Here is a 19,563-nt window from a genome sequence, read left to right on the forward strand (position 1 = left end):
CTGAACTTCAGCGGACATTCGCGCCGCGTTAACCAATCAGAAGCTTGCTCTTGTGGGGGCGTGATTGTGACATAGAACCTCCAGCCTTCACCGACAACAGTTCATCAAACTCGGCTTGGCTCAGTCAGAAGCACCGCTGAAACCCTCCGTCATCCAGGTTAAGTTTCTGGAGGAGTTTATGAGCTCCCAGAGCTGGATGCACCTCTGAAAGGATGTAGTGGACTCAGACACGACTTTTCAATAGCTATGTTTCCATCCAAAAATGCTAATTAACTTTATGCGCAAAACTGGATTATTACATAAAAGTCAAAGCAAACAAACTCATCACTTCCTGATTAACTGGCGCCAAATATCCACAGTAAAAAAGGGAATTTGCTGCAGTAGGAGAAGCTGTGTGAAACTTTTCTTTATTTAATAAATGACTTGTGCCTTAAAAGGCAATCCTGACACGCAGTGAACGTGCGGTAGCTTTTGAAGGTGTCAGACGCGAAGCACTGACGCTCTTGATTCTGGAGGTCATTAATAATATAATAGCACTAATAGTGAAAGTGTAAGGAGTTTTACAATGACCAAAACAACATTTCAGATGGTTTACAATGTGCTCAGCCTGCTGGTTTGTTCATTCACACACATTTTTATCATCACATGATCTCCTTTTTTTAGTGCACATACTGCAATTTGTGCGGTAAAAGTGTTTCCATCGTAGTTTATGCGCATCTTTTTTTTATCGAATAAAAAGTTTATACTACTTAGTTATGCGAATATTTTTTTTTTATGCGCATTTTCAAAATGTATGCGCATCTTGGCATTTCCATCAACCGTTGTTTTATGCATATATGCAAAACGCGTATAAAAATAGGTGAATGGAAAATAGCTATTGAAATAATGCCAGCAAGTAATTGGTAGATCTGTGTAAAAGGCCTGCCGCCACAGCTGAAAAAAAATCCTAGAGGAGACACTTATTAATGTAATCCCGCCTGCTATAGTTTAGATAGAGTAACCATATATAAAATCTTATTTGTGGGCATCCATTATTATATACACTGATGTAATCAACAGTGAAGCAGGGTTTGGAAGAACAAGACCTACTTGTGGCAGAGCCCAGCAGATTCTTTGATGCCTTGTCCTCTGACGGCAGGTAGCCGGGTGGGTAATCTGTAAAAAAGAAGTCTGGAGTTAGGATAACAGCATTAGGCAATAGACCTGTAGATCAACTGAAAACAAAGCGAAAGACGGGCAAAACAAGTGCTATTAAGTGTACTGAACTGAGACTTAACCATGTTGATTCAGAATGAGTTGAGTGTTTACACTTAAATTACCGGTCAAAAGTTTAGGGTCAGTGTGATTTTTGAATGTCTTAAAATAAGCTTCTCTTGCTAACCATGACTGCATTTATTTAATAGAATATACAGTACAAACTGTAAAATGTGAAATGTTATTACACTATAAAATAACTGCTTAAAAGTAGTTTATAATTTAATTTAATAATTTATTACAGTGATTTTAAAGATGAATTTGCAGCTTTTTTGACCAGCAGTGTACGTATTTTTTTTATATAAAATAAACAAGAGATTTATAGAGTTTGCCCTGTGACTAATTTGAAGCGATATCAGCATCAAAATTGCCTGAAATTGCTAAAACGTTAACATTGTGATAACTATGACAACAAAGGACTAGAAGCGTTCTGATACCTGTGATTTTTTAATTTCCAATTTTATTACTGACATTTATTTTGATCTTTTTAATTCAGAATTTAGTAAGTGAATTATTATAAGGTCATATGCTAGTCATTAAACAAACTTTTTTTATAGTCATTAGCATTAAAAATTATCAAATTTAAAGGGATGGTTCACAAAATTTTTTTACATTTGCTAATTATCTACTCACACTGAAGTGTTTAAAAAGCTTTTTGATTTTGTTTATTCTATTAAACAAAACAGAAGACATTCTAAAGAAATCTGGAAACCTAGTATAGACTTCCATAGTAGAAAAAACAAATGAAAGTCAGTGGTTACAGGTTTCCAGCTTTCTTCAATTTTTTTTTTTTTTTTGTGTGTTCAACAGGTTTGGAGCAATTGAAGGCAGAGTAATCAATGGAAGAATTTACATTTTTAGATGAACTGACCCTTTAACTGATTTAATGATTTTTTACTTTTAAGCAGTTAAATAAATAACTAAATAAATAACTAAATAAATAAATAAAAAATGGAAATTAATTTTCATCTCTAATTTAGTGTTCACAAAGATAAACAAAATTGTACTGTTGAAAAGTAGTAAAGTAAAGTATTGCTAATGACCACTGACATGTTGTTTACAAAAAAACACAATTTTACATCTACAGAACAAACATTATAACATCAAATTCAAGCTAGAGTTCAAGAATGCCAAATTTGTTCAAATGGTGCTGCAAAAAGAGACAGAATGAAACAAGATGATGTGACGCTAATTAAATGAGCGATTTCCTCCATATTTTACATTTCTGTGCAGAGAAGTCATGTTTTGATCTTCTGCTGGCCTCATGCATTAACATAACAAATTCACACGTCGGAATTCACCCAGCGTCAGCTTTTGAATGCAGTGAAATGCAAAAATTTTAGCACAAGCTTAGATTTCCAGTCTAGTGCATTCACATGCATATAAATGGGGCGAAAAGTGCCATGTGACTTTTTTTTTTAGTGTTAAAAATATACAAATTCTTAAGCTTAAAATTACACTGTTTGTACTTATTCTAAAAACAGCACATAGTTGCACAACATGAATCATAAATTGTATATTTTTGTCATAGTGTTGACTTCCTGTGTGGAAGCATTTGCAGATTTGATCTCACCATAATCTTCATCCAGATATTCAGCTCTCTCTGACGTGTACTGAGAGTCTGCAATCTCATCATACTCCTCCACCATACTGGTGCCAAACACCCTGATATTCACAGAATTAAACAAACATGAGCATCACAAAGATTATTAACAGAGCAAATATGAAAATCAATACAAAAAATGCAAACGGCTCATTTGTAAAAAAATGTTTGCTGTATTATCTTAAAGAGCAAACGGTCAGTGTACAGATAAGACATCAGGCGTCAGGGAGAGAAATACTACTGTAAAAACCTTCTGTGATCTTCAGTACAGCTTATCTATGCATTCTATAAAACATCTAGAATCACTCTGACCTTTGCCCAGCTTAGTGGGGGTCTTTAAAAACAGGTTTTACAGGGGACTCGCACAGAAGAAAATAAAAGCAGATTTCCACTTAAATGACCAGTCTCAGGAAGACATACAAAAGGGAATCTGGAAGAAACGTTATGCACCCACAAGGGTTGCACATGATCCCTTATAAAACAATTTGCATCATGCGGATTGTAAAATAACAGCGATTAGACGGTAGCTTCTTGTGATTCTCAGACTTTAGATCAAATCAAACAAAATGTTCAGTACAAGTCTGGCTAGAAAACAAGGTCACTTGAAAAGTTCTTCTCTATCTGGCCTTGGTGTTTTTGCATGCGTACTACAGCTCATACAGAAATTTCCTAGAGTGCTAGAGTGTTTCTGACAGACTGCAGGGAGACCAATCCCCTCTATGGGCCCCCAACTAACTGTAAACCTCCTGCCAATGCAAACGGACCAGAAGAGGAGCCCGAGGCAGGACAGACATTAGCACACATCAAAAACGTTGCTTTGAAAAAATCCTGTGCTGTGTCCTTTAAGTCAATGAAATTTAAAGGGCAATGCGAGTAGAATCATGAAATAAGAATCAGCATGTTTCTCATTACTCATTATAGTATAATTTGGTTAAAGAAAGTATTTGCTGATATGAAGTTTTCCAAAAACATTATTAAAATATTGTGATTAGATATTTTTTGAGCAGTGTTTCATATTTTTATACTTTTACTCTCAAACAAATGCATAAATAACAACTTTATATTACGATGCATAGCAAGAAATCCTCTGACAAGTTTGTGAAATTTTGTGAAAGATTTCAGCACAAAAACAACATCAGTGAAATGAAATATATATTTTATTACTTAAAGGTTTTGTAAATGGTCTAAATATCTAGAAATTTATAAATCAAGAAACATTTTTGGCATGCAAACTTTTGGGCACCCCTCAGTGGCTGCATAGTAATGTGCTTTTTCTTTTTAGGAGAAGATCACTGTGGAATACTGTTCAGTTTTTAGAGAAAGCTAGATAATGTTGTGTTTTTTTACACAGAAATCCATAATCTAGCAGTATTGAGATGTGTAAAGTTAAACTGAAAAATCGCCTATACAAAAGTTTAGGCACCTTTGCTTTTGTGCGGATTTCAAAACCTGTAGTCACTTAATGTTGATTGATTAAAACACAAATTTGATATTTATTTTAATTACAACACAAACTTGAGTGACTTAGAGAACCTCAACAATCCTAACGTTGGTGCAACCAGTCATGAAAAGGGATATTTAAGACAACTGATTCCTAGTTGTGGTTGTGCTTCCCCTTATTGTGAACCTGAAAGTAGCAACATAGGAACCTCAAAAGAACTTCCTAATGACCTAAAAACTAGTTGAATTCACGAACATGAATTAGAAGAAGAATGCAAAAAGCTATCATAAGGGTTTAAAATCTCTATCTCCGCAGTCAGAAATATAATAAGAAAATGGAAGGCCACAGGAAATGTTCTTATGAAGAATAGATGTAATAGGCCATGAAAAAATATGAAAGGCAAAGGTGATGAATGGTTAGGATGGTCACAGGCTTTCTTCAAAGAGCTCCAAGAACATCTTGCTGCTGATAATGTCATTGTGCATTGTTTCCCAGTCCAGCGCGCCCTTCACAAAGAACAGCTCAGTGGAAAGATGATACAAAGTTTCTATGTTTTGCCATCAAGAAGAGTCGTTTTAGGTATGCATAGGCTCATCTGGACAAGCCTGAATTATTTTGGAAAAATATACAGTGGACAGATGCCACAACCATAGATGCTTTGCATGGCGAAACAAGAACACAGCATTCCAGGAGAAGAACATGCTGCCTACTGTAAAATATAGTGGAGGGTCCATCATGGTGAAACCTTGTCAGAGTTAAAGGTTGCATGGATCCACCCAGTATCAGCAGATTCTTAAGAACAATGTTCAGGAATCAGTCAAGAGGCTGAAGTTACGGCAAGATTATATGTTTCGGCAGGACAGTGACCTAAAGTACAGTTCTAACAAGGAATCCTTTCTCAGACACGATACAATGTTCTAGAATGGCCATCCCATTCCCCAGACTTGAACGTCATTGAAAATCCAAGGATTAACTTGAAATTTTGCAAGGAATAATGGTCCAAAATGCCTTCAGCAAGAATTTAGGGACTTATCCTTGGCTATAAGAAGCATCTACATGCTTTTATCTCAGCAAAAGGTCACTGTACAAAAGATTGATGTCATTATTCTGCTGGGGTAGCCACATTTTTTGCACCTGTCTGTTTTTGTTAAGACTTAAATTGTATTGAATCTGTTAATTAAATAAATGTTATGTACAAACTTAAATTTTGCTTTATTTCAGGGGTATAAAATATATACAAATGAAATTGCTGATTTGATAGGTCAGCAGGCTATGGCTTACTATTATGAAAATTATCAGGGTGGCCAAACTTTTGCATAAAACTGTATATTACATGTAAGCCATGTTATACAGGTTATCTACAGTTTGGGCATTGTTTAAAATTAAATAAATTCAACCGACCTGATCAGACTGAGAGGACAGAAGTGTTCAGAGCCAAAATGAGACAGCAGCTCAACCTAAAAAATAAAAATAAAAAAAGACAAGAAAAAGTAAACTCACAAATTCAGTCAAACACTAAAAACAAACAACCATTTCCCCTTTTTACAAAATCTAAAAACAACACCTTATAACACTAAGCTAATTTTAGTGATGCCCCAATGGTGTAAAATCAAATCAAGAAAGAGTAAAGTATTAGCAAAGCATGATATTTCCCTTTTGATTGTTACAAAAGACATGCATGTGTGTGTTTGTCCCTGCAGAAAGTGTAAGTGTCATGCATTACTGTATGTGTCCTGCCATCAAAAGCTGCACTGACAGGATCTAAAGAGGAGAGCGCTAACCTTTATGTATCTGATGAACATCTGAGGCGGGAGGAGAAGACAGGAGAGAAGAGTGGAAACAAAGAAAAACAGACAGGAAGATCAGTATAAAAGACTCGATTCATGCTGTAGCAAGTCAAGCATTTTAAACTGTTCTCGTTTGATCTGCATTCATGACCTGAGCTGCGAGATAGACACAGAGAGAGAACGGATAGACAGAGCATTAAATAGATAGAGCATTAGACAGACAGACAGACAGACAGACAGACAGACAGACAGACAGACAGACAGACAGACAGACAGACAGACAGACAGACAGACAGACAGACAGACAGACAGACAGACAGACAGACAGACAGACAGACAGACAGACAGACAGACAGACAGACAGACAGACAGACAGACAGACAGACAGACAGACAGACAGACAGATAGATAGATAGATAGATAGATAGATAGATAGATAGATAGATAGATAGATAGATATTTAGATAGATAGATAGATAGATAGATAGATAGATAGATAGATAGATAGATAGATAGATAGATAGATAGATAGATAGATAGATAGATAGATAGATAGATAGATAGATAGATAGATAGATAGATAGATAGATAGATAGATAGATAGATAGATAGATAGATAGATAGATAGATAGATAGATAGATAGATAGATAGATAGATAGATAGATAGATAGATAGATAGATAGATAGATAGATAGATAGATAGATAGATAGATAGATAGATAGATAGATAGATAGATAGATAGATAGGTAGACATTTAAAGCACAGTGGAAAAAGAGCAGGAGAACAAAAAGTAAACCAAAACAAAATGATAGAAATGAACATAACAGGAGTTCAGTAGAGATGAGAGAACAGGTTTCAAGCAGCTCAATAATGGCAAAGCATAGTGGGGATCCATATTAGACACATTAATCCTGACATGTTACAGTAGATAATTATGATAGGATTACTTCAAAGCAAAAATTCAAAGCAAATGTAAACAATAAGCACAGCAGTAAGAAAAGCACAGTTATGAACCCTGCAGTTAAAAAATAAAAGCAAATAAAAAATAAATCATATGCGAAAAATCAAATTTGCTTTGTTTAGTACTTAAGACCAATCAAAAAATGTCTTTTAAGCAATTTTTGTTTTACTTCTTTAAGACAGTGAATTTCAGGGTGCTTTCACAGCTACACTTTTGTCTTGTTTGCCCAGTTAGTGCGGTTCGCTTGGCTTTTGTGAATTCACCAATCACTCTTGGATCTGGGCCAAAACAATCGCTCCGAGTTCGTTTAAATGAAGTGGTCTCGGCTCAATTGAAACTAACTCTGGAATAGATCGATTGTAGTGAGAAAGCGATACGATCAGAGCCCGGTTATATCACAGTGTTTTATAGATATGTAATAGGTATAAGGCTATATGAAGAGAGAATTATGAGTAGGGCGGGAGGTCATTCAACAGACATCCCAAGTCTCCCGCAAATGCACAGAGACTCCTGGATGCCAACAAACAAGTGACAATCTCCCGGTAATCACGCGTCTCCCTCCCGGTCCTCAAATACGTCCCGCGTCCTACTTACCCCTCCCCACTATATCCCTTTTCGCTCTTCAGACATGTCGCGCGCACCTTGTCAAACACCACCAAACAACCACCTGCCCTGACAGCTGAGTGGGACTCAGTTTATGACATGGTTTATGACAAAATAAACCATAAAACTCTGACCAATGTGAGGAGAGTTTACCTACATGTGACTTGTTTTAGCTCTTTTGGTCCGTTTAGAAACTTTACAGTGTGAAAGCGAACTGCACCAAGAACAAAGAGCAACCATGTAACAATTTTAATTCCTGTTTCGAAACAACTGAATCGATTTAAAGGTGTGAGCACCCTCAGTTTCTACCTCTACATTTGAGCACGTAAGGTGCAATAGGACATCTTTGAAAGCATGATAATATATATATATATACACATATACATACATACATATACATACATACATATATATATATATATATATATATATATATATATATATACACACACACATACACATACATACACACACGCACATTGAGGCTACTTAACTCAATGTTTTTCTGAAGAAAAAAAATCTTTTAAAAATGATCTGTAAATCTTCATTTTTGGATAAACTATTGCTTTAAGTGGGATGTAAAGAGACTTTCAACCAACATAACAAAAATGTTTCTAAGACAATCACCATTTGGACATTTAATACACTGATATAATCATGAACTCATACGTAAATGCTAATCTATACTGCATCATGACCGTGTGTGTATTCAACATCATATAACAACAGATTTAAAGTGAACAATACAGTCATGAGACTCTAAAGGCCTCAGGGAAAGGCACAGCTCTCCTCAAAAGACTAAACTGTTCCCTCTTTCACTACCTCTTATTTGACCACATTTAAAACACACTTGGGTAATGCGATTCTTGTTTTATTTTATTTAGTTTTTTTGTTGGGGGTTGGATCACAGGTGATCGAAAAATTGCATGGGTGATCCTTTTCAATATGTTCATGTCTTAAATGTAACAAACTAGCACAGATCAATCACATCATGCTCTAGTTGTGTTCTAGTTAATACGTCTGTGCTTTCCAATATGTTTTCTAATATAAGATGTGTTAACAGGGCCTAACCCAGGAAAATGTCTAACTTGAAGTACTCAGATTTATAAACCATCTGAATTGCAGGTGGGCATAGAACATTTTTTTTTAATCTAGACTAATCACACTGTAATCTTGGAATTAATCTAGATTAAAATGGCTCATTTCAATTCTAAGGCATTCAGAATATGGCTGCGTACTACCCGCCTACTACTCAGTAGGTACTGCATTTGAATTTAAACGTACTACTCGGCGGTTAGAAAAGTATGTTCTATACAGTATGAATGTGAAAAGTATGAATGGAATTCGGACGTACTACATCCGCCATTTTGTCATGGTCACGTGTCCTGCCTGCATCAATTGCGTCGCTTTACTCCCATTCATGAATTTGCTCGCTGGGCATCATGGGATAACGCAGCATGCATGGGATGCGCACACTAGAATCTCGCCAGAAGTAGTGAGTCATCCGGGTACTTCTCGCATACTGTTTTTCGAATTCTATGAATTCGGACATACTACTCGGCTTGCATACTGATTTTAGCGTGCTATATAGTATGGAAGTATGCGGTTTCGGACGCAGCCTATGTGTGCTACACAAATAATGACATCAAAATGCAACATGCATCACAGACTGCATGAGAAACTATTCTACTATGATAATCGGTGATGAAAATAAATTGTTTAATAAGATGTACTTGTGTTTACGAACTGCTTATTCAGTTAAACATAAATTTTGAACTGTAGGCCTCCATAAGCTTGAAACAGCGATTTTTGATAACCTTAATCCGACTAAAGTCATAACTGAACTAAACAGAAATGGAATTAAGATGTGGAGTGTGCAGATATTAGTGGCATTAATGAAGTAAACACTGCAATCAAACAACTAGCGTCATGTAGGACTTTACAATATTTTCAGACAAGATCCACACAAGCAGCTGTCAGTAAGACTGCACACACACAAAAACACATCATGAAATGCGGAAGTTCTTTCCATTCGGCGTGTGTATTAAATTCCTTAACACTCTCACCTGTCCTCACTCCTTATTTGCATCAAATATCCCAGTTTGTCACAGGGTATGAATGAAATGTTCATGAAATGTTCACCGAACTGCAGTTAAAGTCACCCAAAATTACAGGAAACTCTCACATGAAAGCACTTCACGTAAACACCTTAACTATATATTATTGTCTATTAAGGCAAAATAACTAGATTACAGATGTCCGTGTAGGCGTAGTCAGTAGTGTCTTCGAAGTAAGTGAAAGATCCAAAAGGGCATCCTGCTGATTTAATTCAGAATTTTTTTTAATCGCCCGATAAGAGTCTCGCCTTAATGCAGCATGTTAATGCTGATAACGGCCCCCCACTAATCTGAATACAAACTTGTGAAAATGCATTTCAAATGTACATTACAAGTGACTCGCTGCACTTGTTAGCATTGACAAGTTTGTGGACTGTTTACTGACACACTGGAAAAAGTTATTATGAGCAGTTCACCTCAAAAGATCAGAGTGAAAGATGCAGAGTACTGATTGATAAGTGGCATATTGAAAATAGTGTTTAAGCATGTTGTTTTCTCAGGTTGTTAGAACACTACTACATATACCTGGCAAACTTAAGCTTTGTTGCCAGTTGAAGGGTGTTAGAGGCACAGTTCATCCAAAAACAAATTCATTTTTACAGATTTTGGAAACACAAACGTGTTCTTGGAGCTTCGTATGACTCCAGATGGAATGTTTTGACAATGTTGCTGCTGGGATTTCATTTAAAATATCTTCCTTTTATGTCTGGGTGAACTAACCCTTTAAGTTTGTAAATGGGTTTGAAACTGGTAATTTTTATAAATGGACAAAAATGAGAATCTTTGAAAAGCATGACATTATCTATGTGCATGGTACATTTTAGGGTGGTTTTTGTGGTAGTATTGTTGCTGATTAAGTGTTTGCTAATGCTATCCACATTAGCAAAGTGTGGACTTACTTAAAATTACACTGCAATACTACATACACACCAGAAGTCGGTGGCACATTGTCACTTCCCTGCACGTACTGTTTACTAACAAGGTGACAGCACCAAATACTGTCCAGCTATAAAATGTTGTGTAAACCTGAATAATTAGTATTTTTTTAAACAAAGGAGAAAAATTACAATTTTGGCAACAATCGCTGTCGTGAAAATGTAAGTTTTATAAAAAAAAAAATGTAAAAAAAGGAAAAACCATTTTGGTTTTCGACTGCATCACTGTCATGTAACCATTACTTTTTTTTAAATTAAGGATAAACATTATGGTACATCGCTGATCTCTGTAAAGTGATGTTTACACAACAATTTATTTGAGTAAACTGTAGCAGCTGCTCCGTCTTTTACCTTCACATATTTGGCATAGAGTTGCTCGTCTAGGGGAAAGCTCTGTACTGTGCGTTCATCACGGGCGTGAAACGTGCCCAGCTTGATCCACTTATTAGTCGGATACCTGAAATTGAAAAATAATTACTTTTTAAAATTAAAAGATCAATTCTATAGAGAATGTAAAAACACAGTGTGACGTGATCAAACACCAAGCACAACATTAAAGGTTTAATAAAAAGCAGGAGTTTGAACAAATTAAATTTACTGCAATCAGTGATAAAGCTCATCCACATTGGAGAGACGTATGAATTGCATTCGGTTTGAAAGTACAATTTTACCTGTCGCTTATGGACACGAGGAAGTCTCTTGGTGTGGATGAGAACAGCTCAAAGTTTGCAATGTCCAGCTGCTTCACCTGGATTGGCTCACAGAGCTCGATAACAAACCTGCATTGGGAGATTAACAGAGATAATACATAAAGAAAATCAGTGTACACAAATAAAAATATCTCTTATTTATTATATTCACCTCACAAGTGCAAACAACACAATTTTGACTGTTTATTGACATTTCAAGTTTATATTTTGTATATATCGTTTATCTGTTTTATTTTTTAAACTTTATATCTTGCAATTCAGACAAATCTTATTGTTTCTCATTTTGCTTTGTTTATTGTAATTCTGATGTTTTTTTTAATTATCAGGTTATTTCACATATTTAATTTTTGTCTCCTAACACTGAATTTTATTGCTTTATTTAGCAAAACAGTAATTTATAGGCTCTTTCCCTCTCCCCAATTGGAGATGTTTATATATTTTCGTAATATAAACTAACACACATCGGTAGTTAACAACAACGTAGTAAATTATGTTTTTTTTTTGATAAAACATCAATTTAGAAGATTTATAGTTACATTTATATATAGTTTATGGAGTTTGACGTTTCAGAAAATATATATAATAGTATATATATAATAGGCACTAACTTAACAATTCTTGAGGTCCTTCAACTAATTCAAGTTGTCTGTGAAATTGAGGATTTAAAATGAACATTTAGTTACACCAGAGGACATGGTTTTCTGAGATTGAAAATGTATAACTTTCTATGTTTTTGAAAATGATGATAATGAAGCCTTTATTTGTCACAACACTGTTACATGCAGAGAAATTGGCCTTCTTGTTAGAGCAATTGACTCCCATACAAAGAATTCCTGGTTTCACTCCAGCTAAGAGCGGATTGGGTGCAGTAGGACCAGTAGGTTACATGTGGGGGCTCGTCCGGGACGGGAACGAGGTTTATGAGGAGTAAGTTTAAAAGAGGCCAGCTGGCAAAGTGCTTTGCAGGTACACATCACTCCTCAGACAACAAAAGGTGCCATAGCGACAGACGCTAGAGGTCATGGTCTTTAGCCTCCTCGTTAGTACAACCGACTCCTATTCAAAGAATCCCCAGTTTGATCCTAGCTCAGAGCAGGTTGGGTGTGGAAAGACCAAGGGGCTCATCCGGGATGGGAGTGAGGTTTGGGGGGGTGAGAGTAACAGAGGCTAGCTAGCAAAGTGCTATGCAGGTGAACCTCACTCCTCAGAACTCTAAAGGTGTTATAGCGATGGACACTAGAGGCCATGGTCTTTAGCCTACTTGATAGAGAAAACGACTCCCATACTAAGAATCCTTGGTTTGATCCAAGCTCCAAGCGGGTTGGGTGCAGTAGGGTTTTTATATGAATTAAAAAAAATATTGCTATTTCCTAAAATAGCCACTTGTAAAAAAAAAAAAAAAAATAGGCCTAAGGTATTTATGAGTAATCTTCTTTAACTTTATGAGTAACTATAATTTGTATTGACTTTTGAGATTTAATTAGTAACAAATATACAGATACATAGATTTGATTAGTAACAAATACACAGCAATTTTTACAACAAAAGGTCCATGCAAGACAAATAGGCTTAACTATCTACTGGATTTTAAATGATGACAATGCTAATTATATAAATTTTTGTAATGTATGACAGTAAAAATCAATATATACATGGGTTTGGTCTTGTAAAATACATTTTCAAATTCAAATTAAGCAGTGATTGCTTAATTACCAGGTTATTCAAATTGGCTTAATAATTTTAAAAAGTATAAATTTAGATCGAATGCCATCATATTTAAAACATTTACGTCAACTATAATTTTCTGCAGCAGGACCCACTGTAAAATTGTTTTCTCATAGTCTGAGAGCAGCTGCTGCAGTCTGTTTCTCTGCAGTGACTCACCAGATCTTGGTACTGCAGGGGTTCAGCATGTACAGATCCATGTTCTCCATCAGGATGGCAGATGTGCTCTGAAAACACAGCAACACACAGGCAATGTTAGATCTAGAGTGGATAAATAACACTGAAGATGCAGAAACAAAAATAGTAATCAAACAACTGTCTCATTTATGCCCCTGCTGAACACTACTCCATCTTTTTTTTCTGCTCCAAATGCTGTTTTACCACCATCTGCACCATATTTACCTTAGCCTCGTTGTTGGCCGAAAGAATTTTGGCCCCGCATTCGACGGAAGCGTAGTTATTCTTGAAATTCTTTTGGACCTTTTTGACTGGATGAGGGCTGCCATTTGATGAAGTGTGCAGAGACTGACCTGAAACCAAGCAAACAGGCAACATTTAGGTCATCTGTCAAAAGCAAATTTTGCCCTCTGGACATTATCCAGATCTTAATGTATGCAAATAGCATCTGTAACGGAATAAGAATGGTAAAGTTTTTAATAAAGAATTTTAACTACACAAAGCTAAGTTATTGAGCTTTAAAGGTCCTGTGAAATTAAAATAAATAAATAAATTGATGTTTATCGTTTATATGACATCCCAATTATACTGAACACTGAAGTGTTTTTGGCAGACTTGCTAATTCTCAACACCTGTCCAAGAGAGGCTTGACATAAAATAAAAGTAATATATACACATTATAAATCTTAACATTAAATTGCTATAAGGCAAAAGCAAAGACAGCATAATAAAAAAAACTGACAGTAGACTGTGTAAACACTGCTGTTTTATTTTTAACCACTTTTTTAATTTACTACTGATTAGATCAGATAACTGCAATAGAACATGATTATTAAAACATTTTAAAACAACTTAAGATTATTAAAATTAATAAAACTAAACAAAACTAAAAAAGGCTATATTTGCATAAAACCCCACAAAGATGCCATTGCATAGGCTTTAACTCCATAATATTAATTTCTTGTTTATATATCGAATCACTTCAATGTGGTTAAAGAGGCTTGTAACTATGATGTAAAGCAATATGACAAGTGTGGGAATACCATTAGTTTCAGTCTGGTAGTTAAGGATATCTATTAGCTAGTTTGGTCCCAAAGGTGTGGCTAAATTTGCATCAAAAACTTTAGAAAATACAAGACATGTCACTCATATCTTTTTTTTAATAGGGTGCATGTAAAAGTGTAACTGTGCGTTCATACTGAAGGCGGTGAAAGCATCAAAGATCGCTCTTACTGCCCTGGCGACAACGCTGCCTTCAGCCCCGGTGGCGAAAGCGCTAAAATTCACAACATCGATGTCGTATTTAAAGGGGCCGTTGCATCATATCAGTTACATTCCTGCATTCTATCATGAAAATGTTGCACACTTTTGATCAAACTTATTTAACAATAGAAGATCAAGTTGCATGTGGTGTGGCTTTGCTCCACTTAATTTTTCAATGTGTCCATAAGTCTGAAATATCCTAAAGCAGCAATACTGTTTTGTATTGTCGAATGAGATTCCCGCTTTTTTTAAGAAAATAAAAATATAAAATTAATGGCGAAGATGCACCGCGCTGCTTATTAAAAATGAATGACTTCCAGCTACTTTGACGCTCGTGCTGCTTTCGATGTGAAGGTACAGTAACTGTCAACATGGTGAATAAAGCCCCGCCTTCTAGTACAGGAGCCAATCATCTATTGCTATAGACTGACAATACTCTGAGGGAGGGGCTTGGACCAGACATAGGTTTTGGGTGATTTTGTGTGATTTAGAAGTTTAGAAATAAAACTAAGTAGACAGTTGTTTACTTTTATTGGTGATTAATATGATTGCTGAATAATATGAAATTCGATCATGAGCTTGGCAAGCAATTTTGGGGAGTTTGATGTTTCTCTATTCAAACAGAATGCCCAAGCATACTGCCCAAGAGGGGTTTCAAAGATGGCCGCCGAGTGAAATGACTTGCCTTAAAGGGACTTTGTTCACGTTCAGAAAATATAAACATCCAAAGCTTGCAGTTTTGTCACTTCCACCCAAATTGATCAGCATTTTTTTTTTTCAGGTCACCTTATACTTTACTTTCTTACCAAATCTTCTGACCAATCAAATGCTTTTTTAGTATTTGCTCAACCACTCTCACTGGCAGCGCTGTGATAAAAAAGGCTGTTTTTTAAAAAGGGGAGGAGCTACCATCCCACCCACTCTTCATTTTTCAGTTAAGATTATGTCAAACATATAATAAAAAAACATACATTCTGCTGAACACAGCTTTTAAAAACAACCTGAAATTGGCTATACGAAGACAAATTAGTTTCTAAATTTGATTTAACTTATCTAATTTTCAAATAACATTTTAGGTCAAGCAGACGAGTTTATAAATAACACAAATTCTTGAATACATCTGTGGGTGCTTACGCCTCACCCAAACTCAAGTTCTGTGTACTCTTTGAGAACCCTCTAATTATATTAAGTGTTCTGCACCTGCTCATTAATAAGATAAGGGCCAATTAGCATACCGTTAGCTGTTGATTCTTAATTGGTTGACTTTCCTAAATCATGAACTGTCAGCTGGGAAATGCAAAGCAAGAGTTAAACTACTGTGCTAGCCTTGAGCTTCCAGCTTTGTTCCTTTTGTTGCTGTGTACAGAAACAACCCATTACAGCAGCCTACATTAGTGCGCACTGGGTTATGCAACATTCTCCAAGTGCAACACTTCCATCACTCTTGACAAATGTGAGCAAGCGTTATTACAGAAGCACAGAAAAAGCTGGTTCACAATGGAAAGGCATATAAGAAAAGCCCTGTGAAGTCAAGCAGAAATCTGTCCTTAAGGAAGTGCGTGTGAATGTGCTGTGACACGGAAGAAACACAAGAGCACGCAATGATTCACTGATGGAGCGTGCAGCTCTGTGAGCGCACACGTGATCCAAAGTCATCTCTTACTTTTCTTCTCCTCCACTTCCATCACTTTCTTCTTCCACTCATCGAAGGTAGGGATGTCTTCTTTACTGGGTACAGGAGGGTCTGTCGCTCCTTCATGATCCGCCACCTGCAAACAAACAAGCAAACAAATATGACAAAACAGAACCACAATTTCACTAATTTAATATGGGGCATTCTGTGTAGATGTCTTGCAGATGCCCTTTTTTTTGTAACACTGAGCATCATATCCACACATGCACATTTGCTCTAAATGCAGAATTGTTTTGAACACAAACAAGGCCACATATACTTTTGAGTACAATTCTGAATGGTGTTGATTACATTATATATTTCAGATTTCTCATGGCATTATGAACATATGTATACCAGGATATTGAAGTATATAGATAAAAAGAAATAAAACTAGAATGAACAACATTATCTTGAATTCTGTGGCCGGCTTCATCACATTTGCTTTTAGTCTCATTCGCTGACTTGTTACATAAACCAAACAGCCAATCAGAGTATACTGTGATGCTGATTCTACATGGGCAGTCAGCCAAAAAGCCCCAAAAGAGTCTGATTCGGGCAGACAGAGTGAAATACAAGATTTTAAGTGCTGTCACATCCCATTTCTACCTCTTCATCCACTTTCTCCTACGCCTCCATTTCAAATGTTCACATGAAGAAGTAAGAGTGTCTCGATTATCTTTTGGTTGCAGACGTTGTTGGGGAAAGTGTCATAGAGCCCTTCAAACAAAGATATTTTGGAAACCACACTACCAAACAGTAGGAAAAATGTCCCTGAACACACCAAAATTGCAGAACTAGATTGCCAACATGGTTGCCAATGTGACCAAGGACTCACAAGTAATAGCTTAAGAATTTTTGCTACAAACATTCATTTATTTTGTTATATTCATAAGTAAAAAAAAAAAAAAAAAAAAAAAAATATATATATATATATATATATATATATATATATATATATATATATATATATATATATATATATATGTATGTATGTATATATATATATGTATATATATATATATATATATATATATATATATATATATATATATATATATATATATATATATATATATGGCAATGGCGGCCATTTTGCACCAGACTGCAAACCACACACCAACTGATTAGTGGAGTGGAGACAGAGTTATAAAGCTAGTTATGATACGGAGATGGTTAGGAGGCCATGATGGACATAGGCCAGTGGACAAATTTGGCCAGGATGCTGGGGTTAAACCACTACTCTTTTTCCTTTATCGAGAGACATCCTGAGATTTTTAATGACCAGGATCACTGTTTAACATCTCATCTGAAAGACGGCACTCACTGAGCAGTATAGAGTCCCCATCAATATACTGGGGCATTAGGACCAACACAAACCGCTAGTTATGCACCCTCTGCTGGCCTTACTAATACCACTTTCAACAGCAACCAAGCTTTCCCATGTGGTCACCTATCCTATCTATACTGACCGGGTGCAGCCCTGCTTAGCTTCAGTGGGCGACCATGTGAGAGTTGCAGAGAACTAGCTGCCGGCAAAAAAAAAAAAAATTCAATTCTGATAATCAAAGTCTACTGGCCGGAAATGAGCTTTTTAAAGCAAGTCTGGTATAACGTCAATGATGTTTTCTTGTGGTTACATGAAAAAAGGAACATGATTCCCTAGTTGTAATAGGGACACCAGAAGAAACGTGGCACGTTGTATGTTTGAGCCGAAAAGGTTTGCTAAAATCTAAATGCAGCACAAAACTAGTTCATAAAAATAATCTAACAAATGATAAATAATCTGTTAAACTGTTCTTGCCCCGTCTGTAATGACTACTGCAGATGACATTTGGTGTGACATATGAGCTAGAGACAACATACGATGATGCGTGCGGGTGTAGTGGTGAAGTAATTTCTAATGGGAATATTTTCATCCCTACCCACTTCACACTTCAGTTGACAAGCCAAGGGAAAGCAACAGTATATGGAGTATAATATTGAATTGGGATTGGGCCTTGTCACCTATAGTGAAGTGTCAGAAATGTGATCAATCCTCTCCCACACACACAAAAAATAAACAATATCCTGATTATAACATTATAACATTTCTAATTAACACTAGGATGCGACGGGCACTGAGCCGTAAATGACTCTTATGTAACTCTTGTATAAAAAAAAATAACTGTGTGACCGTGACATTCAAAGCATGCACAAAATCTAACACACAGGTTTTAAGAGTGGTCTCCCAAATCACTTTTCTTTCCCTCATTATCTGCATCTCTCTATGTCTGGCGGTGACTAAACAGCAGTGCTGAGCAAGCATCTGGTTGATTAAACATTTACAAGGCTGTCCTGTGGAAAACAAACACGCTGATGTACTCAGACCCACTCTTTCAGTCTACCCCCCTTTCTTCCGTTCCTCTTCTCTCATGCTTTCTGTTCCACTTTCATCTTGTCCATTTAGGGTGTGAGAGTGGCTCTTTAACAGTAGGGTGTGGACAGGCTCAGTGGTAATCAAATACAAACCCTTTCACTCTCTACATAATGGGGAGGAGGTATGGAGAGGAACACTCGGGGGATGTAAAATATAGTGATTATTATTGTCATTCTCTTTTAGGTGATGTGAAAAAAAAAGAAAACAAGGAAGATGTAGCACGGACCGGCATTATACATTCTACCAGAAAATTAATGTATTTCACTAAAGGCAGGACAATTCTAAATGGATGACCTGTGAAGTTATTATGAATTGACAATGCATGCATATACTGACAAAATATTGATAATATATTATGGCAAGGGAGCATGGTTGTTGGTGCCAGATGGGCTGGTCTAAGTATTGCCGAAACTGCTGATCTACTGGTAATGTCACGCACAACCAACTCTAGGGATTACAGAAAATGGTCGGAAAAAGGGAAAATATCCAGTGAGCGGCAGTTCTGTGGGCGCAAACGCCTTGTTGATGTCAAAGGTCAGAGGACATCGGCCAGACTGGTTGGAGCTAAAAGAAAGGCAACAGTAACTCAAATAACCACTCGTTACAACCAAGGTCCGCAGAGGAGCATCTCCAAATGCACAACATATCCTACCTTGAGACAAATGGGCTACAGCAGCAGAAAACCTCACCAGGTGTCACTCTAGAAAACTGAGGCTACAATTCACGCAAGCTCACCAAAATTGGACAAGAGAAGTTTGGAAAAACGTTGCTTGGTCAGATGAATCTTCAAATTTTTACAACATTCGGATGATAGGGTCAGAATTTGGCCTGTTGTGTCAACAGTTCAGGCTGGTGGTGGTGGTGTAATGGTTTGGGGGATATGTTCTTGGCACA

General features: G+C 36.3%; 1 protein-coding gene across 22 annotated transcripts in view; it reads right to left on the bottom strand.

The window, feature by feature from the left end:
• suco (SUN domain containing ossification factor) overlaps positions 1–19,563 on the bottom strand; it is a 97,686-nt gene that overhangs the window by 23,163 nt on the left and 54,960 nt on the right. For 12 of the 22 annotated variants that reach the window (XR_015518238.1, XR_015518237.1, XM_087298087.1 and 9 more), the window contains 8 exons: positions 16,242–16,347; positions 13,541–13,668; positions 13,298–13,365; positions 11,375–11,482; positions 11,055–11,160; positions 5,700–5,755; positions 2,828–2,919; positions 1,090–1,155 (listed from right to left, as the gene is read on the bottom strand). Coding sequence is in view for 20 of the 22 variants with exons in the window: in XM_087298087.1 (XP_087154213.1) it covers positions 1,090–1,155; positions 2,828–2,919; positions 5,700–5,755; positions 11,055–11,160; positions 11,375–11,482; positions 13,298–13,365; positions 13,541–13,668; positions 16,242–16,347 (730 nt within the window). In the remaining 2 variants the exon portion in view is untranslated. Of the gene's footprint in view, positions 1–1,089; positions 1,156–2,827; positions 2,920–5,699; positions 5,756–6,079; positions 6,101–11,054; positions 11,161–11,374; positions 11,483–13,297; positions 13,366–13,540; positions 13,669–16,241; positions 16,348–19,563 lie in introns of all 22 variants that reach the window. The other 10 variants (XM_087298086.1, XM_087298079.1, XM_087298077.1 and 7 more) reach the window with 1 other exon arrangement.

Source organism: Danio rerio, chromosome 20 (assembly GCF_052040795.2).
Source record: "Danio rerio strain M-AB ecotype USA chromosome 20, GRCz13ab, whole genome shotgun sequence".
In the NCBI taxonomy this organism is placed as follows: Eukaryota; Metazoa; Chordata; class Actinopteri; order Cypriniformes; family Danionidae; genus Danio; species Danio rerio.